This window comes from Oncorhynchus keta, unplaced genomic scaffold, assembly GCF_023373465.1.
Source record: "Oncorhynchus keta strain PuntledgeMale-10-30-2019 unplaced genomic scaffold, Oket_V2 Un_scaffold_17580_pilon_pilon, whole genome shotgun sequence".
NCBI lineage: Eukaryota > Metazoa > Chordata > Actinopteri > Salmoniformes > Salmonidae > Oncorhynchus > Oncorhynchus keta.
In genome coordinates this window covers 75,368-97,500 of record NW_026290826.1, presented here as the reverse complement: position 1 = coordinate 97,500, position 22,133 = coordinate 75,368, and the positions used below count along the sequence as shown (strand labels likewise).

At 47.3% G+C, this 22,133-nt stretch overlaps 1 protein-coding gene across 9 annotated transcripts in view; it reads left to right on the top strand.

Annotated features, from left to right (window-relative positions):
• The window catches only part of eps8a (epidermal growth factor receptor pathway substrate 8a), a 175,792-nt gene that overhangs the window by 95,338 nt on the left and 58,321 nt on the right, over window positions 1-22,133 (top strand). For all 9 annotated transcript variants that reach the window (XM_052514481.1, XM_052514476.1, XM_052514479.1 and 6 more), the window contains 4 exons: window positions 15,022-15,089; window positions 16,843-16,935; window positions 17,506-17,574; window positions 21,801-21,950. In XM_052514481.1, the coding sequence (XP_052370441.1) occupies window positions 15,022-15,089; window positions 16,843-16,935; window positions 17,506-17,574; window positions 21,801-21,950 (380 nt within the window). The remainder of the gene's footprint in view (window positions 1-15,021; window positions 15,090-16,842; window positions 16,936-17,505; window positions 17,575-21,800; window positions 21,951-22,133) is intronic.

The following is a 22,133-nucleotide window of genomic DNA, read 5'->3' as shown; positions in this document are numbered from 1 at the left end:
TCTCCATCTCTCATCTTCCATCTCTCATCTCTCCATCTCTCATCTCTCATCTCTCCATCTCTCATCGCTCCATCTCTCATCGTTCCATCTCTCCATCTCTCATCTCTCCATCTCTCATCTCTCCATCTCTCATCGTTCCATCTCTCATCTCTCCATCTCTCATCGTTCCATCTCTCATCTCTCCATCTCTCATCGTTCCATCTCTCATCTCTCCATCTCTCATCGTTCCATCTCTCATCTCTCCATCTCTCATCGTTCCATCTCTCCATCTCTCATCGCTCCATCTCTCATCTCTCATCGTTCCATCTCTCATCGTTCCATCTCTCATCTCTCCATCTCTCATCGTTCCATCTCTCCATCTCTCATCGCTCCATCTCTCATCGCTCCATCTCTCATCGTTCCATCTCTCATCGTTCCATCTCTCATCGCTCCATCTCTCATCGCTCCATCTCTCATCGTTCCATCTCTCATCTCTCCATCTCTCATCTCTCCATCTCTCATCTCTCATCGCTCCATCTCTCCATCTCTCATCTCTCATCTCTTCATCTCTCCATCTCTCATCGTTCCATCTCTCATCTCTCCATCTCTCATCGTTCCATCTCTCATCTCTCCATCTCTCATCGTTCCATCTCTCATCTCTCCATCTCTCATCGTTCCATCTCTCATCTCTCCATCTCTCATCGTTCCATCTCTCCATCTCTCATCGCTCCATCTCTCATCTCTCATCGTTCCATCTCTCATCTCTCCATCTCTCATCTCTCCATCTCTCATCGTTCCATCTCTCATCGTTCCATCTCTCATCTCTCCATCTCTCATCGTTCCATCTCTCATCTCTCCATCTCTCATCGTTCCATCTCTCCATCTCTCATCTTCCATCTCTCATCTCTCCATCTCTCATCTCTCCATCTCTCATCGTTCCATCTCTCCATCTCTCCATCTCTCCATCTCTCCATCTCTCCATCTCTCATCTCTCCATCTCTCATCTCTCATCGCTCCATCTCTCCATCTCTCACCGTTCCATCTCTCATCGCTCCATCTCTCCATCTCTCATCTCTCCATCTCTCATCTCTCCATCTCTCCATCTCTCATCGTTCCATCTCTCATCGTTCCATCTCTCCATCTCTCATCGCTCCATCTCTCATCGTTCCATCTCTCATCGTTCCATCTCTCATCGTTCCATCTCTCATCGTTCCATCTCTCATCTCTCCATCGCTCCATCTCTCCATCTCTCATCGTTCCATCTCTCATCTCTCCATCTCTCCATCTCTCATCGTTCCATCTCTCATCTCTCCATCTCTCATCGTTCCATCTCTCATCTCTCCATCTCTCATCGTTCCATCTCTCATCTCTCCATCTCTCATCGTTCCATCTCTCCATCTCTCATCGCTCCATCTCTCATCTCTCATCGTTCCATCTCTCATCTCTCCATCTCTCATCTCTCCATCTCTCATCTTTCCATCTCTCCATCTCTCATCGCTCCATCTCTCATCGCTCCATCTCTCATCGTTCCATCTCTCATCTCTCCATCTCTCATCGCTCCATCTCTCATCGTTCCATCTCTCATCTCTCCATCTCTCATCGTTCCATCTCTCATCTCTCCATCTCTCATCTCTCCATCTCTCATCTCTCCATCTCTCATCTCTCCATCTCTCATCGTTCCATCTCTCATCTCTCCATCTCTCATCCATCTCTCATCTCTCCATCTCTCATCTCTCCATCTCTCATCTCTCCATCTCTCATCTCTCCATCTCTCATCTCTCCATCTCTCATCTCTCCATCTCTCATCTCTCCATCTCTCATCTCTCCATCTCTCCATCTCTCATCTCTCCATCTCTCATCTCTCCATCTCTCATCTCTCCATCTCTCATCTCTCCATCTCTCCATCTCTCATCTCTCCATCTCTCATCTCTCCATCTCTCATCTCTCCATCTCTCCATCTCTCCATCTCTCCATCTCTCATCTCTCATCTCTCCATCTCTCATCTCCATCTCTCATCTCTCCATCTCTCCATCTCTCATCTCTCCATCTCTCCATCTCTCATCTCTCCATCTCTCATCTCTCCATCTCTCCATCTCTCCATCTCTCCATCTCTCTCATCTCTCCATCTCTCCATCTCTCATCTCTCCATCTCTCATCGCTCCATCTCTCCATCTCTCATCTCTCCATCTCTCCATCTCTCATTGCTCCATCTCTCATCTCTCCATCTCTCATCTCTCATCTCTCATCGCTCCATCTCTCCATCTCTCATCTCTCCATCTCTCCATCTCTCATCTCTCCATCTCTCATCTCTCTCTCCATCTCTCCATCTCTCATCTCTCCATCTCTCCATCATCTCTCCATCTCTCCATCTCTCCATCTCTCATCTCTCCATCTCTCCATCTCTCCATCTCTCATCTCTCCATCTCTCCATCTCTCATCTCTCATCTCTCCATCTCTCCATCTCTCCATCTCTCATCTCTCATCTCTCCATCTCTCATCTCTCCATCTCTCCATCTCTCCATCTCTCCATCTCTCCATCTCTCCATCTCTCATCTCTCCATCTCTCCATCTCTCATCTCTCATCTCTCCATCTCTCATCTCCATCTCTCCATCATCTCTCATTTCTCCATCTCTCCATCTCTCATCTTCTCCATCTCTCCATCTCTTCATCACCTCACCACAGTGGAATAAATCTCTCATTATTGGTGTGTGTTGTGTGTGTGTTTGGTGTGTGCTCTGTGTGTGCTCTGTGTGTGTCTGTTGGTTTGGTGTGTGTGTGTGTGTGTGTCTGTGTGTGTGTTTGGTGTGTGTGTGTCTGTGTGTGTGTTTGGTGTGTGTGCGTCGGCCCAGTGAGTGTGCAGCTCCATCTCTCCATCTCTCCATCTCTCATTGCTCCATCTCTCATCTCTCCATCTCTCCCATCTCTCTCATCTCTCCATCTCTCCATCTCTCCATCTCTCATCGCTCCATCTCTCCATCTCTCCATCTCTCATTGCTCCATCTCTCCATCTCTCCATCTCTCATCTCTCCATCTCTCCATCTCTCCATCTCTTCATCACCTCACTCACAGGAACAGATGGAATATACTTCCTCCACACGTCAGCCAAACATAAAAAGAAAGGTAGACTCAAACAGCGCCCTGTTTGGTGTGTGTTTGTGTGTGTGTTTGTGTGTGTATTTGGTGTGTGTGTGTGTGTGTTTGGTGTGTGTGTCTGTGTGTGTGTTTGTGTGTGTATTTGGTGTGTGTGTGTGTGTGTGTTTGGTGTGTGCTCTGTGTGTGCTCTGTGTGTGTCTGTGTGTGTGTTTGGTGTGTGTGTGTGTGTGTGTGTGTGTGTGTGTTTGGTGTGTGTGTGTGTGTCTGTGTGTGTGTTTGGTGTGTGTGTGTGCATGTGTGTGTTGCCAAGGCTTCACAATCTTCTGCAAAACCAAATGACAGATTCTAGGTTATCAGAACAACCGGTGAAATGAAACTCAAGGTTGTGGCTTTTGAGTGTGAAATACAGACATGATCATGTATAGACACGATAACATACAGACATGATAATGCATAGAGGCGAGAATGTATTGACATGATAATGTATAGACATGATCATGTATAGACACGATAACATACAGACATGATATGACATGATAATGATAATGATAAGACATGATAATGCATAGAGGCATATACACGGTGACGCACATGCATGATCATGTATATCGGCGATATTGTATAAACACAATAATGTATAGACACTAATGTATATATGTGATAATATATATACATGATAACTTATAGACAAGAACATGTATAGGTGTGATAATACATACATGTGATAATGTATAGACATGATAATGTATATGCATGATAATGTATAGACATGATCATGTATAGACATGATAATGTATAGACATGATAATGTATAGACATGATAATGTATAGACATGATAATGTATAGACATGATAATGTATAGACATGATAATGTATAGACATGATAATGTATATGCATGATAATGTGTAGTTGTAATAATGTAGTGTACTGTACCCTGAGGCTGTAGAACAGAACATACTCTAACCTGTCAGGGAGCAGAGAGCTTTATTTGGTTCTGCAGAAGAGACTGATAACCTTGAAGTGTTGTCTCTCTTTCGCTCCCTGGACCTTCTGTTCTGAGAGGAAGTCACCCTGGCCCCTCTGGGATCCTCCTGCTGTTCTGTTCTAGAGGAGATGTAGAACACTAGAACACTTCCCCTGCTGTTGTAGAACACTAGAACACTTCCCCTGCTGTTGTAGAACACTAGAACACTTCCACTGCTGTTGTAGAACACTAGAACACTTCCCCTGCTGTTGAAGAACACTAGAACACTTCCCCTGCTGTTGAAGAACACTAGAACACTTCCCCTGCTGTTGTAGAACACTAGAACACTTCCACTGCTGTTGTAGAACACTAGAACACTTCCACTGCTGTTGTAGAACACTAGAACACTTCCCCTGCTGTTGTAGAACACTAGAACACTTCCACTGCTGTTGTAGAACACTAGAACACTTCCCCTGCTGTTGTAGAACACTAGAACACTTCCCCTGCTGTTGTAGAACACTAGAACACTTCCCCTGCTGTTGTAGAACACTAGAACACTTCCCCTGCTGTTGTAGAACACTAGAACACTTCCACTGCTGTTGTAGAACACTAGAACACTTCCACTGCTGTTGTAGAACACTAGAACACTTCCACTGCTGTTGTAGAACACTAGAACACTTCCCCTGCTGTTGTAGAACACTAGAACACTTCCCCTGCTGTTGTAGAACACTTCCACTTCCCCTGCTGTTGTAGAACACTAGAACACTTCCACTGCTGTTGTAGAACACTAGAACACTTCCACTGCTGTTGTAGAACACTAGAACACTTCCCTGCTGTTGTAGAACACTAGAACACTTCCCCTGCTGTTGTAGAACACTAGAACACTTCCCTGCTGTTGTAGAACACTAGAACACTTCCACTGCTGTTGTAGAACACTAGAACACTTCCACTGCTGTTGTAGAACACTAGAACACTTCCACTGCTGTTGTACTAGAACACTTCCCCTGCTGTTGTAGAACACTAGAACACTTCCACTGCTATTGTAGAACACTAGAACACTTCCACTGCTGTTGTAGAACACTAGAACACTTCCCTGCTGTTGTAGAACACTAGAACACTTCCCCTGCTGTTGTAGAACACTAGAACACTTCCCTGCTGTTGTAGAACACTAGAACACTTCCCCTGCTGTTGTAGAACACTAGAACACTTCATCTGCTCCACTCCCTAAACACTAACCCCTACTACTGGTAGTCTGAGTCCTTATCTCCACTCCCTAATAGAACCCCTACTACTGGTAGTCTGTAGTCCTTAGCTCCACTCCCTAATAGAACTACTAGTAGTCTGTAGTCCTTATCTCCACTCCACTAATAACCCTACTACTAGTAGTCTGTAGTCCTTATCTCCACTGCTAATAGAACCCTACTACTAATACTTCTGTAGTCCTTAGTAGAACCACTCCACTAATAACCCCTACTACTGGTAGTCTGTAGTCCTTATCTCCACTTCCCTAATAGAACCCTACTACTAGCTGTCTGTAGTCCTTAACTCCACTCCCTAATAACCCCTACTACTAATAGTCTGTAGTCCTTAACTCCACTCCCTAATAACCCCTACACTAGTAGTCTGTAGTCCTGTATCTCCACTCCCTAATAACCCCTACTACTAGTAGTCTGTAGTCCATCTCCAACACTTAACCCCTACTACTAGTAGTCTGTAGTCCTTATCTCCACTCACTAATAGAACACTACACTAGCTAGTCTGTAGTCCATCTCCACTCCCTAATAACCCCTACTACTAGTAGTCTGTAGTCCTTATCTCCACTCCCTAATAACCCCCTACTACTAGTAGTCTGCTAGTCCTTAGAACACTCCCCTAATAACCCCCCTACTGGTAGTCTGTAGAACACTAGAACCTTATCTCCACCCCTACTATAGTAGTCTGTAGAACCTTCCCCACTTGTAGAACACTAAACACCCCTACTATTAGTAGTCTGTAGTCCTTATCTCCACTCCCCTAATAACCCCTACTACTGTAGTCTGTAGTCCTTATCTCCACTCCCTAATAACCCTACTACTAGTAGTCTGTAGTCCTTATCTCCACTCCCTAATAACCCCTACTACTAGTAGTCTGTAGTCCTTATCTCCACTCCCTAATAACCCCTACTACTAGTAGTCTGTAGTCCTTATCTCCACTCCCCTAATAACCCCTACTGCTGTTGCTAGTAGTCTGTAGTCCTTATCTCCACTCCCTAATAACCCTAGAACTACTACTTAGCAACAGTCTGTAGTCCACTAGAACACTTCCCTGCTGTCTCCACTCCCCTACTACTAGTAGTCTGTAGTCCTTATCTCCACTCCCTAATAACCCCTACTACTGGTAGTCTGTACACTAGTCCACTTCTCCACTCCCTAATAACCCCTACTACTAGTAGTCTGTAGTCCTTATCCCACTCCTGTATGTAGAACACTAGTCCTTATAACACTACTAGCTAGTCTGTAGTCCTTATCTCCACTCCCTTATTCAACCCTCAATAACCCCTACTACTACACTTAGTCTGTAGTCCTTATCTCCACTCCCTAATACCCCCCTACTACTGCTATTGTAGTCTGTAGTCCTTACTCCACTCCCACCTAATAACCCCTACTACTGGTAGTCTGTAGTCCTTATCTCCACTCTCCTAATAACCCCTACTACTAGTAGTCTGTAGTCCTTATCTCCACTCCCCTCAATACCAGCCCCAGCCTACTTAGTAGTCTGTAGTCCTTATCTCCACTCCCCCTACTATCTAATAACACAGCCCACTACTACTAGTAACCAGTCTGTAGTCCTTATCTCCACTCAACCTAATAACCCCTACTACTAGTAGTCTGTAGTCCTTATCTCCACTCCCCTGCTGTAACCCCTACTGACTAGTAGTCTGTAGTCCTTTATCTCCACTCAATAACCCCTACTACTAGTAGTCTGTAGTCCTTATCTCCACTCCCTTATTCAACCCCTACTACTAGTAGTCTGTAGTCCTTATCTCCACTCCCTTATTCACCCTCAATAAGCCCACTCCACTATTAGTAGTCTCTAGTCACTTATCTCCACTTATAGAACCTAATAACCCCTACTACTAGCCTAGTCTGTAGTCACTTGATCTCCACTCCCTAATAACCCCTACTCCATCTTAGTAGTCTGTACCAGTCCTTATCTCCACTCCCCCAATAACCACTACTACTAGTAGTCTGTGAGTCCTTATCTCCACTCCCTAATAACCCACTACTATTCAGTAGTCTGTAGTCCTCTTATCTCCACTCTATCTTATTCAACCTAGCCTGATAACCCCTACTACTAGTAGTCTGTCTTAGTCACTTCATCTCCATCTCCCTAATAACCCCTACTATTGTTGTAGTCTGTAGTCAACTTGATACTCCACTTATTCAACCCTAATAACCCACAGCCTACTACTAGTAGTCTGTACCAGTCCTTATCTCCACCCACAGCCTCTATCTTAGAACCCTCAGCCTGATACCACCCCCTACTACTAGTAGTCTGTAGTCCTTATATCCCCATCTTATACAACCTCAGCTCCCCCACAGCCTAATAACCCCTACTACTAGTAGTCTGTAGTCCTTATCTCCACCCTCAGCCTGATAACCCACTCTACTACTAGTGAGTCTGTAGTCCATCTTATCTCCCTGACCAGCCCACAGCCTCCATCTTATATAACCCCCTGATACCAGCCCACAGCCTACTGATTGCCTGTACCAGTCCACAGCCTGCTCTTACTAACTGCCTGTACCAGCCCAAGCCTCCATCTTATTCAGCCTGATACCAGCCCACAGCCTCAATTATGAGTCAACAGCCTCTTATTCAACCCTCAGCCTGAGCTTCATAGGCCAGCCCATAGCCTCTATCTTATTCCATATACTGTAAAGTCATGACATCTTTATCCAGCCCACATCCAATTCAATATACAGCCCACAGCCTGCACTTATTCAGCTTTGATGGCCACAGCCTCCATTTGAAGTCAGTAACCAGAACTCTTGCATTGTGTAACCTGATACCAGCCCACAGCCTCTTCTTAAACTCCCATCCAGCCCACAAATGGAATCAGCCCACAGCCTCCTTATACACCCCTCAGCCTGATTCCAGTACAGCCTCTTTTATTCAGTCAGCCTGTGCCTGATACCAGCCCACAGTCTATCTTATTCAACCTCAGCCTGTATCTTACTCCTGAACAGCCTCTTCTTATTCAACCCTCACCTGATACCAGCCCACAGCCTCTATCTTATTCAACCCTCAGCCTGATACCAGCCCACAGCCTCCATCTTAGAACCCTCAGCCTGATACCAGCCCACAGCCTTATTCAACCCTCAGCCTGATACCAGCCCACAGCCTCCATCTTATTCAACCCTCAGCCTGATACCAGCCCACAGCCTCCATCTTATTCAACCCTCAGCCTGATACCAGCCCACAGCCTCTATCTTATTCAACCCTCAGCCTGATACCAGCCCACAGCCTCCATCTTATTCAACCCTCAGCCTGATACCAGCCCACAGCCTCTATCTTATTCACCTCTCAGCCTGATACCAGGCCACAGCCTCTATCTTATTCACCTCTCAGCCTGATACCAGCCCACAGCCTCCATCTTATTCAACCCTCAGCCTGATACCAGCCCACAGCCTCTATCTTATTCACCTCTCAGCCTGATACCAGGCCACAGCCTCTATCTTATTCAACCCTCAGCCTGATACCAGCCCACAGCCTCTATCTTATTCACCTCTCAGCCTGATACCAGGCCACAGCCTCTATCTTATTCAACCCTCAGCCTGATACCAGCCCACAGCCTCTATCTTATTCAACCCTCAGCCTGATACCAGCCCACAGCCTCTATCTTATTCAACCCTCAGCCTGATACCAGCCCACAGCCTCTATCTTATTCAACCCTCAGCCTGATACCAGCCCACAGCCTCCATCTTATTCAACCCTCAGCCTGATACCAGCCCACAGCCTCTATCTTATTCAACCCTCAGCCTGATACCAGCCCACAGCCTCTATCTTATTCAACCCTCAGCCTGATACCAGCCCACAGCCTCCATCTTATTCAACCCTCAGCCTGATACCAGCCCACAGCCTCTATCTTATTCAACCCTCAGCCTGATACCAGGCCACAGCCTCTATCTTATTCAACCCTCAGCCTGATACCAGGCCACAGCCTCTATCTTATTCAACCCTCAGCCTGATACCAGCCCACAGCCTCTATCTTATTCAACCCTCAGCCTGATACCAGGCCACAGCCTCTATCTTATTCAACCCTCAGCCTGATACCAGCCCACAGCCTCCATCTTATTCAACCCTTATTCAACCCTCAGCCTGATACCAGCCCACAGCCTCCATCTTATTCAACCCTCAGCCTGATACCAGCCCACAGCCTCCATCTTATTCAACAACCTCAGCCCACAGCCTCCATGATACCAGCCCCAGCCCACAGCCTCCATCTTATTCAACCCTCAGCCTGATACCAGCCCCCACCCTTCTAGACCCCCCCACCCTTCGAGACCCTCCCACAGCCCCCACCCTTCGCGACCCTCCCACAGCCCCCACCCTTCGAGACCCTCCCACAGCCCCCACCCTTCTAGACCCTCCCACAGCCCCCCCCTTCGAGACCCTCCCACAGCCCCCACCCTTCTAGACCCTCCCACAGTCCTCCCCAGGAGGAACAATACAACACAATGAATTCCATTCCCCCAAGAACCCCCCAATGCACCAACAACTAAGGAACTAAAGACAAAAAAGGAACACAGAACAGGAACATTTAAATTGTTTAAATAATGAATTTAAAACAAAGGACATCAAGGACAAGTGAAATCATAACAGCAATGCCAACTGTATATGTTTGTGTGTCTGGTACTATTACATGTATGTGTGCATGTGTGTGTCTGGCACTATTACATGTATGTGTGTGCGTGTCTGGCACTATTACATGTATGTGTGTGTGTGTCTGGTACTATTACATGTATGTGTGTGTATGTCTGGCACTATTACATGTATATGTGTGTGTGTCTGGCACTATTACATGTATGTGTGTGTATGTCTGGCACTATTACATGTATGTGTGTGTGTGTCTGGCACTATTACATGTATGTGTGTGCATGTCTGGTACTATTACATGTATATGTTTGTGTGTCTGGCACTATTACATGTATGTGTGTGTATGTCTGGCACTATTACATGTATGTGTGTGTGTGTCTGGCACTATTACATGTATGTGTGTGTGTGTCTGGCACTATTACATGTATGTGTGTGTGTGTCTGGCACTATTACATGTATGTGTGTGTATGTCTGGCACTATTACATGTATATGTTTGTGTGTCTGGCACTATTACATGTATGTGTGTGTGTGTCTGGCACTATTACATGTATGTGTGTGTGTGTCTGGCACTATTACATGTATGTGTGTGTGTGTCTGGCACTATTACATGTATGTGTGTGTATGTCTGGCACTATTACATGTATATGTTTGTGTGTCTGGCACTATTACATGTATGTGTGTGTGTGTCTGGCACTATTACATGTTTGTGTGTCTGGCACTATTACATGTATGTGTTTGTGTGTCTGGCACTATTACATGTATGTGTGTGTATGTCTGGCACTATTACATGTATGTGTGTGTGTGTCTGGCACTATTACATGTATATGTTTGTGTGTCTGGCACTATTACATGTATGTGTGTGTATGTCTGGCACTATTACATGTATGTGTGTGTGTGTCTGGCACTATTACATGTATATGTTTGTGTGTCTGGCACTATTACATGTATGTGTGTGTATGTCTGGCACTATTACATGTATGTGTGTGTGTGTCTGGCACTATTACATGTATGTGTGTGCATGTCTGGCACTATTACATGTATGTGTGTGTATGTCTGGCACTATTACATGTATGTGTGTGTATGTCTGGCACTATTACATGTATGTGTGTGTGTGTCTGGCACTATTACATGTATGTGTTTGTGTGTCTGGCACTATTACATGTATGTGTGTGTGTGTCTGGCACTATTACATGTATGTGTGTGTGTGTCTGGCACTATTACATGTATGTGTGTGTGTGTCTGGCACTATTACATGTATGTGTGTGTGTGTCTGGCACTATTACATGTATGTGTGTGTATGTCTGGCACTATTACATGTATATGTGTGTGTGTCTGGCACTATTACATGTATGTGTGTGTATGTCTGGCACTATTACATGTATGTGTGTGCGTGTCTGGCACTATTACATGTATGTGTTTGTGTGTCTGGCACTATTACATGTATGTGTGTGTATGTCTGGCACTATTACATGTATATGTTTGTGTGTCTGGCACTATTACATGTATGTGTGTGTATGTCTGGCACTATTACATGTATGTGTGTGTGTGTCTGGCACTATTACATGTATATGTTTGTGTGTCTGGCACTATTACATGTATGTGTGTGTATGTCTGGCACTATTACATGTATGTGTGTGTGTGTCTGGCACTATTACATGTATGTGTGTGCATGTCTGGCACTATTACATGTATGTGTGTGTATGTCTGGCACTATTACATGTATGTGTGTGTATGTCTGGCACTATTACATGTATGTGTGTGTGTGTCTGGCACTATTACATGTATGTGTGTGCGTGTCTGGCACTATTACATGTATGTGTGTGTATGTCTGGCACTATTACATGTATGTGTGTGCATGTCTGGCACTATTACATGTATGTGTGTGCATGTCTGGCACTATTACATGTATGTGTGTGCATGTCTGGCACTATTACATGTATGTGTGTGCATGTCTGGCACTATTACATGTATGTGTGTGCATGTCTGGCACTATTACATGTATGTGTGTGCATGTCTGGCACTATTACATGTATGTGTGTGCATGTCTGGCACTATTACATGTATGTGTGTGCATGTCTGGCACTATTACATGTATGTGTGTGCATGTCTGGCACTATTACATGTATGTGTGTGCATGTCTGGCACTATTACATGTATGTGTGTGTTCTTGTATGTGTTGATTTGAATGAGAGTGTGTGTATATTCATGTGTGCAAACACCTGCATGGCATCAGCCTCAGGCAAACCGCCATTAGTTTTAAAAACACGGCCACTTAGTGTCATTCAAATGTACTTTTATTATGATTTATTTAGACTTTTATATATATTTTTTGACTTTTATCTTTGACCATCATTCTATCTCTCACACAGCAACTCCACTCCCACTTATCTCCAATTCTACATCCCAACCCTCAGCCCATCCCATCCCATCCCAACCCTCAGCTTCCTTCAGCCCATCCCATCCCAACCCTCAGCTTCCCTCAGCCCATCTCAACCCTCAGCTTCCCTCAGCCCATCCCATCCCATCCCAACCCTCAGCTTCCCTCAGCCCATCCCAACCCTCAGCTTCCCTCAGCCCATCTCAACCCTCAGCTTCCCTCAACCCATCCCAACCCTCAGCTTCCCTCAGCCCATCTCAACCCTCAGCTTCCCTCAGCCCATCCCAACCCTCAGCTTCCCTCAGCCCATCCCAACCCTCAGCCCATCCCATCCCACCCCTCACCTTCCCTCAGCCCATCCCATCCCAACCCTCAGCTTCCTTCAGCCCATCCCATCCCAACCCTCAGCTTCCCTCAGCCCATCTCAACCCTCAGCTTCCCTCAGCCCATCCCATCCCATCCCAACCCTCAGCTTCCCTCAGCCCATCCCAACCCTCAGCTTCCCTCAGCCCATCTCAACCCTCAGCTTCCCTCAGCCCATCCCAACCCTCAGCTTCCCTCAGCCCATCTCAACCCTCAGCTTCCCTCAGCCCATCCCAACCCTCAGCTTCCCTCAGCCCATCCCAACCCTCAGCCCATCCCAACCCAACCCTCAGCTTCCCTCATCCCATCCCATCCCAACCCTCAGCTTCCCTCAGTCCATCCCATCCCATCCCAACCCTCAGCTTCCCTCAGCCCATCCCAACCCTCAGCTTCCCTCAGCCCATCTCATCCCAACCTTCAGCTTCCCTCAACCCATCCCAACCCTCAGCTTCCCTCAGCCCATCCCATCCCAACCCTCAGCTTCCCTCAGCCCATCCCATCCCAACCCTCAGCTTCCCTCAGCCCATCTCATCCCAACCTTCAGCTTCCCTCAACCCATCCCAACCCTCAGCTTCCCTCAGCCCATCCCATCCCAACCCTCAGCTTCCCTCAGCCCATCCCATCCCAACCCTCAGCTTCCCTCAGTCCATCCCATCCCATCCCAACCCTCAGCTTCCCTCAGCCCATCCCAACCCTCAGCTTCCCTCAGCCCATCACATCACAACCCTCAGCTTCCCTCAGCCCTTCCCATCCCAACCCTCAGATTCCCTCAGCCCATCCCAACCCAACCCTCAGCTTCCCTCAGTCCATCCCAACCCAACCTTCAGCTTCCCTCAGCCCATCTCATCCCAACCTTCAGCTTCCCTCAACCCATCCCAACCCTCAGCTTCCCTCAGCCCAGCCCATCCCATCCCAACCCTCAGCTTCCCTCAGCCCATCTCATCCCAACTTTCAGCTTCCCTCAACCCATCCCAACCCACCCTTCAGCTTCCCTCAGCCCATCCGATCCCAACCCTCAGCCCATCCCATCCCAACCTTCAGCTTCCCTCAGCCCATACCAACCCTAAGCTTCCCTCACCCCATCCCAACCCTCAGCTTCCCTCAGCCCATCCCATCCCAACCCTCAGCTTCCCTCAGCCCATCCCATACCAACCCTCAGCTTCCCTCAGCCCATCCCAACCCCCAGCTTCCCTCAGCCCATCCCAACCCCCAGCTTCCCTCAGCCCAGCCCATCCCAACCCCCAGCTTCCCTCAGCCCATCCCATCCCAACCCTCAGCTTCCCTCAGCCCATCCCATCCCAACCCTCAGCTTCCCTCAGCCCATCCCAACCCCCAGCTTCCCTCAGCCCATCCCATCTATCTCTGCTGGCCACCCACTTTGGGTTTCTACGCAACACATATCTTTCAACTATGCTGTGATGTTTAATGATACTTAATGATACTGGGGTGGCAGGGTAGCCTAGTGGTTAGAGCGTTGGACTAGTAACCGAAAGGTTGCAAGTTCGAATCCCCGAGCTGACAAGGTACAAATCTGTTGTTCTGCCCCTGAACAGGCAGTTGACCCACTGTTCCTAGGCCGTCATTGAAAATAAGAATTTGTTCTTAACTGACTTGCCTAGTTAAATAAAGGTAAAATAAAATACTGTAGTTATCCCTGAGGATGATTCCTAACATGTACCGGATGATTCCCAACATGTACCGGATGATTCCCAACATGTACCGGATGATTCCCAACATGTACCGGATGATTCCCACATGTACCGGATGATTCCCACATGTACCGGATGATTCCCGACATGTACCGGATGATTCCCGACATGTACCGGATGATTCCCAACATGTACCGGATGATTCCCACCATGTACCGGATGATTCCCAACATGTACCGGATGATTCCCACATGTACCGGATGATTCCCGACATGTACCGGATGATTCCCGACATGTACCGGATGATTCCCAACATGTACCGAATGATTCCCGACATGTACCGGATGATTCCCGACATGTACCGGATGATTCCCGACATGTACCGGATGATTCCCAACATGTACCGGATGATTCCCAACATGTACCGGAGGATTCCCAACATGTACCGGATGATTCCCAACATGTACCAGATGATTCCTAACATGTAATGGTACCATGGTAACCTAGCAGACATGCTATGATATGACTGTAGTTCTCCCTGAGGATGATACTTAATGATACTGTAGTAATGGTACCATGGTAACCTAGCAGACATGCTATGATATGACTGTAGTTCTCCCTTAGGATGATACTTAATGATACTGTAGTAATGGTACCATGGTAACCTAGCAGACATGCTATGATATGACTGTAGTTCTGTTTGTTTTGCTGCTGACTGTGTCCTGTCGTTCTCCAGAACAACGGAAGAACTACACCAAAAACAGCATCAACAGCATGACGAACACCTCGCAGTACCATGTTGAGGTCAGTCTACTACCATACATACAGCGTGACTAACACCATGTTGAGGTCAGTCTACTACCATACATACAGCGTGACTAACACCATGTTGAGGTCAGTCTACTACCGTACATACAGCGTGACTAACACCATGTTGAGGTCAGTCTACTACCGTACATACAGCGTGACTAACACCATGTTGAGGTCAGTCTGCTACCATACATACAGCGTGACTAACACCATGTTGAGGTCAGTCTACTACCGTACATACAGCATGACTAACACCATGTTGAGGTCAGTCTACTACCGTACATACAGCGTGACTAACACCATGTTGAGGTCAGTCTACTACCGTACATACAGCGTGACTAACACCATGTTGAGGTCAGTCTACTACCGTACATACAGCATGACTAACACCATGTTGAGGTCAGTCTACTACCGTACATACAGCATGACTAACACCATGTTGAGGTCAGTCTACTACCGTACATACAGCGTGACTAACACCATGTTGAGGTCAGTCTACTACCGTACATACAGCATGACTAACACCATGTTGAGGTCAGTCTACTACCGTACATACAGCGTGACTAACACCATGTTGAGGTCAGTCTGCTACCATACATACAGCGTGACTAACACCATGTTGAGGTCAGTCTACTACCATACATACAGCGTGACTAACACCATGTTGAGGTCAGTCTACTACCGTACATACAGCGTGACTAACACCATGTTGAGGTCAGTCTACTACCGTACATACAGCGTGACTAACACCATGTTGAGGTCAGTCTGCTACCATACATACAGCGTGACTAACACCATGTTGAGGTCAGTCTACTACCGTACATACAGCGTGACTAACACCATGTTGAGGTCAGTCTACTACCATACATACAGCGTGACTAACACCATGTTGAGGTCAGTCTACTACCGTACATACAGCGTGACTAACACCATGTTGAGGTCAGTCTACTACCGTACATACAGCGTGACTAACACCATGTTGAGGTCAGTCTGCTACCGTACATACAGCGTGACTAACACCATGTTGAGGTCAGTCTACTACCATACATACAGCGTGACTAACACCATGTTGAGGTCAGTCTACTACCCTACATACAGCGTGACTAACACCATGTTGAGGTCAGTCTACTACCGTACATACAGCGTGACTAACACCATGTTGAGGTCAGTCTACTACCATACATACAGCGTGACTAACACCATGTTGAGGTCAGTCTACTACCGTACATACAGCGTGACTAACACCATGTTGAGGTCAGTCTACTACCGTACATACAGCGTGACTAACACCATGTTGAGGTCAGTCTACTACCATACATACAGCGTGACTAACACCATGTTGAGGTCAGTCTACTACCATACATACAGCGTGACTAACACCATGTTGAGGTCAGTCTGCTACCGTACATACAGCGTGACTAACACCATGTTGAGGTCAGTCTACTACCGTACATACAGCGTGACTAACACCATGTTGAGGTCAGTCTACTATCATACATACACAGTGTGTTAGTGGTAGGGTAGAGATTGTTACTAACTTGTGTCCCAAACCCTCTCCCATCTCTCCTATCCCCTCTGTTCTCAAACTCTCTCCCATCTCTCCTATCCCCCCTGTGTCCCAAACTCTCCCATTTCTCCTATCCCCCTGTGTCCCAAACTCTCTAATCTCTCCTATCCTCTCTGTGTCCCAAACCCTCTCCTCTCTCCTATCCTCTCCGTGTCCCAACCCTCTCCTCTCTCCTCTCAGCACCTGACCACATTTGTTCTGGACAGGAAGGAAGCCATGATCAACACTGAGGATGGAATCAGGAAGCTCCGCCTGCTGGATGCCAAGGGGAAGGTGAAGCACAGGACACATTTATCTGCTGTACAGATCCAATGTGTTCCTATTGGTTTGATATTAGGTATCTGCTGTACAGATCCAATGTGTTCCTATTGGTTAGATATCAGGTATCTGCTGTACAGATCCAATGTGTTCCTATTGGTTTGATATCAGGTATCTGCTGTACAGATCCAATGTGTTCCTATTGGTTTGATATCAGGTATCTGCTGTACAGATCCAATGGGTTCTTATTGGTTTGATATCAGGTATCTGCTGTACAGATCCAATGTGTTCCTATTGGTTAGATATCAGGTATCTGCTGTACAGATCCAATGTGTTCCTATTGGTTTGATATCAGGTATCTGCTGTATAGATCCAATGTGTTCCTATTGGTTTGATATCAGGTATCTGCTGTACAGATCCAATGTGTTCCTATTGGTATGATATCAGGTATCTGCTGTTCAGATCCAATGTGTTCCTATTGGTTTGATATCAGGTATCTGCTGTACAGATCCAATGTGTTCCTATTGGTTAGATATTAGGTATCTGCTGTATAGATCCAATGTGTTCCTATTGGTTTGATATCAGGTATGGACCCAGGACATGTTGCTGCAGGTGGAGGAGAAGACAGTCAGCCTCATCGACCCAGAGACCAAGGTGGGTGAGCAGGAATGCCGTCTGAAGAACCAGCTCTGATACACTGGACAGGGTATCATGGGACCTACTGGTTAGACCAGGGATATCATATCAGGGAATTACTGAAAGTCATCTTGGCTAGTGGATCTCTAAAAGCCCATTTATGCCTGACCTGAAAATGTGGTTGGAGGTGGTGTATGGAAGACGACGCCGTAGTGGAGCCTCCTGAGGCGCTCCGTACCCATGTTGTAATGTTGACTCTAGGTGGGGGGGGGGTCCTGTATAAACACAACAGCTCCGTACCCCCATGACCGTGCCCACGTGTTGTAATGTTGACTCTAGGTGGGGGTCCTGTATAAACACAACAGCTCCGTACCCCCATGACCGTGCCCACGTGTTGTAATGTTGACTCTAGGTGGGGGGGGTCCTGTATAAACACAACAGCTCCGTACCCCCATGACCGTGCCCACGTGTTGTAATGTTGACTCTAGGTGGGGGGGGGGTCCTGTATAAACACAACAGCTCCGTACCCCCATGACCGTGCCCACGTGTTGTAATGTTGACTCTAGGTGGGGGGGGTCCTGTATAAACACAACAGCCCTGCCATGCTCAGGGTAACGCCAGGTCCTGTATAAACACAACAGGTCTGCCATGCTCAGGGTAACTCCAGGTCCTGTATAAACACAACAGCCCTGCCATGCTCAGGGTAACTCCAGGTCCTGGTAAACACAACAGGTCTGCCATGCTCAGGGTAACTCCAGGTCCTGTATAAACACAACAGCCCTGCCATGCTCAGGGTAACTCCAGGTCCTGTATAAACACAACAGCCCTGCCATGCTCAGGGTAACTCCAGGTCCTGTATAAACACAACAGCCCTGCCATGCTCAGGGTAACTCCAGGTCCTGTATAAACACAACAGCCCTGCCATGCTCAGGGTAACGGTGTCCTGTATAAACACAACAGCCCTGCCATGCTCAGGGTAACTCCAGGTCCTGTATAAACACAACAGCCCTGCCATGCTCAGGGTAACTCCAGGTCCTGTATAAACACAACAGCCCTGCCATGCTCAGGGTAACTCCAGGTCCTGTATAAACACAACAGCCCTGCCATGCTCAGGGTAACTCCAGGTCCTGTATAAACACAACAGGTCTGCCATGCTCAGGGTAACGCCAGGTCCTGTATAAACACAACAGCCCTGCCATGCTCAGGGTAACTCCAGGTCCTGTATAAACACAACAGCCCTGCCATGCTCAGGGTAACTCCAGGTCCTGTATAAACACAACAGCCCTGCCATGCTCAGGGTAACTCCAGGTCCTGTATAAACACAACAGCCCTGCCATGCTCAGGGTAACGCCAGGTCCTGTATAAACACAACAGGTCTGCCATGCTCAGGGTAACTCCAGGTCCTGTATAAACACAACAGCCCTGCCATGCTCAGGGTAACTCCAGGTCCTGTATAAACACAACAGGTCTGCCATGCTCAGGGTAACTCCAGGTCCTGTATAAACACAACAGCCCTGCCATGCTCAGGGTAACTCCAGGTCCTGTATAAACACAACAGCCCTGCCATGCTCAGGGTAACTCCAGGTCCTGTATAAACACAACAGCCCTGCCATGCTCAGGGTAACTCCAGGTCCTGTATAAACACAACAGCCCTGCCATGCTCAGGGTAACGCCAGGTCCTGTATAAACACAACAGCCCTGCCATGCTCAGGGTAACGCCAGGTCCTGTATAAACACAACAGCCCTGCCATGCTCAGGGTAACTCCAGGTCCTGTATAAACACAACAGCCCTGCCATGCTCAGGGTAACTCCAGGTCCTGTATAAACACAACAGCCCTGCCATGCTCAGGGTAACGCCAGGTCCTGTATAAACACAACAGGTCTGCCATGCTCAGGGTAACTCCAGGTCCTGTATAAACACAACAGCCCTGCCATGCTCAGGGTAACTCCAGGTCCTGTATAAACACAACAGCCCTGCCATGCTCAGGGTAACTCCAGGTCCTGTATAAACACAACAGCCCTGCCATGCTCAGGGTAACTCCAGGTCCTGTATAAACACAACAGCCCTGCCATGCTCAGGGTAACGCCAGGTCCTGTATAAACACAACAGCCCTGCCATGCTCAGGGTAACGCCAGGTCCTGTATAAACACAACAGGTCTGCCATGCTCAGGGTAACTCCAGGTCCTGTATAAACACAACAGCCCTGCCATGCTCAGGGTAACTCCAGGTCCTGTATAAACACAACAGCCCTGCCATGCTCAGGGTAACGCCAGGTCCTGTATAAACACAACAGCCCTGCCATGCTCAGGGTAACTCCAGGTCCTGTATAAACACAACAGGTCTGCCATGCTCAGGGTAACTCCAGGTCCTGTATAAACACAACAGCCCTGCCATGCTCAGGGTAACTCCAGGTCCTGTATAAACACAACAGCCCTGCCATGCTCAGGGTAACTCCAGGTCCTGTATAAACACAACAGGTCTGCCATGCTCAGGGTAACTCCAGGTCCTGTATAAACACAACAGGTCTGCCATGCTCAGGGTAACTCCAGGTCCTGTATAAACACAACAGCCCTGCCATGCTCAGGGTAACTCCAGGTCCTGTATAAACACAACAGGTCTGCCATGCTCAGGGTAACTCCAGGTCCTGTATAAACACAACAGCCCTGCCATGCTCAGGGTAACTCCAGGTCCTGTATAAACACAACAGCCCTGCCATGCTCAGGGTAACTCCAGGTCCTGTATAAACACAACAGCCCTGCCATGCTCAGGGTAACTCCAGGTCCTGTATAAACACAACAGCCCTGCCATGCTCAGGGTAACGCCAGGTCCTGTATAAACACAACAGCCCTGCCATGCTCAGGGTAACGCCAGGTCCTGTATAAACACAACAGCCCTGCCATGCTCAGGGTAACTCCAGGTCCTGTATAAACACAACAGCCCTGCCATGCTCAGGGTAACTCCAGGTCCTGTATAAACACAACAGCCCTGCCATGCTCAGGGTAACGCCAGGTCCTGTATAAACACAACAGCCCTGCCATGCTCAGGGTAACTCCAGGTCCTCTATAAACACAACAGCCCTGCCATGCTCAGGGTAACGCCAGGTGTATTAATGACCTGAATATTCAGAGTCTGGTCTCAGTACAGTTTTTAATCTGGTTCTGTTAACTGACCTGTTTGTTAGGACTGGTCTCAGTACAGTTTTTAATCTGGTTCTGATCACTAACCTGAATGTTAGGGCTGGTCTCAGTACAGTTTTTAATCTGGTTCTGTTAACTGACCTGTTTGTTAGGATTGGTCTCAGTACAGTTTTTAATCTGGTTCTGATCACTAACCTGTATGTTAGGGCTGGTCTCAGTACAGTTTTTAAGCTGGTTCTGATCACTAACCTGTATGTTAGGGCTGGTCTCAGTACAGTTTTTAAGCTGGTTCTGATCACTAACCTGTATGTTAGGGCTGGTCTCAGTACAGTTTTTAAGCCTGTTCTGTGAACTGACCTGTTTGTTAGGGCTGGTCTCAGTACAGTTTTTAATCTGGTTCTGATCACTAACCTGTATGTTAGGGCTGGTCTCAGTACAGTTTTTAAGCCTGTTCTGTGAACTGACCTGTTTGTTAGGGCTGGTCTCAGTACAGTTTTTAAGCTGGTTCTGATCACTAACCTGTATGTTAGGGCTGGTCTCAGTACAGTTTTTAAGCTGGTTCTGATCACTAACCTGTATGTTAGGGCTGGTCTCAGTACAGTTTTTAAGCCTGTTCTGTGAACTGACCTGTTTGTTAGGGCTGGTCTCAGTACAGTTTTTAATCTGGTTCTGATCACTAACCTGTATGTTAGGGCTGGTCTCAGTACAGTTTTTAAGCCTGTTCTGTGAACTGACCTGTTTGTTAGGGCTGGTCTCAGTACAGTTTTTAATCTGGTTCTGATCACTAACCTGTATGTTAGGGCTGGTCTCAGTACAGTTTTTAAGCTGGTTCTGATCACTAACCTGTATGTTAGGGCTGGTCTCAGTACAGTTTTTAAGCTGGTTCTGATCACTAACCTGTATGTTAGGGCTGGTCTCAGTACAGTTTTTAAGCTGGTTCTGATCACTAACCTGTATGTTAGGGCTGGTCTCAGTACAGTTTTTAAGCTGGTTCTGATCACTAACCTGTATGTTAGGGCTGGTCTCAGTACAGTTTTTAAGCTGACCTGTTTGTTAGGGCTGGTCTCAGTACAGTTTTTAAGCTGACCTGTTGGTTATTGTTTCAGAATGAGTTGGAGAACTTTCCCTTGGGGACCATCATGCACTGCCAGGCAGTGATGTCATCCTGCAACTACGACTCCATCTTGGCTCTGGTGTGTAAGGAGCCGGGCCAGGGCAAACCAGACCTGCACCTGTTCCAGTGTGACGACATCAAGGTACACACACACACACACACACACACACATGGATGTAGTACTGTAGATATGACTCCATCTTGGCTCTGGTGTGTAAGGAGCCGGGCCAGGGCAAACCGGACCTGCACCTGTTCCAGTGTGACGACATCAAGGTACACACACACACACACACACACACACACACACACACACACACACACACAC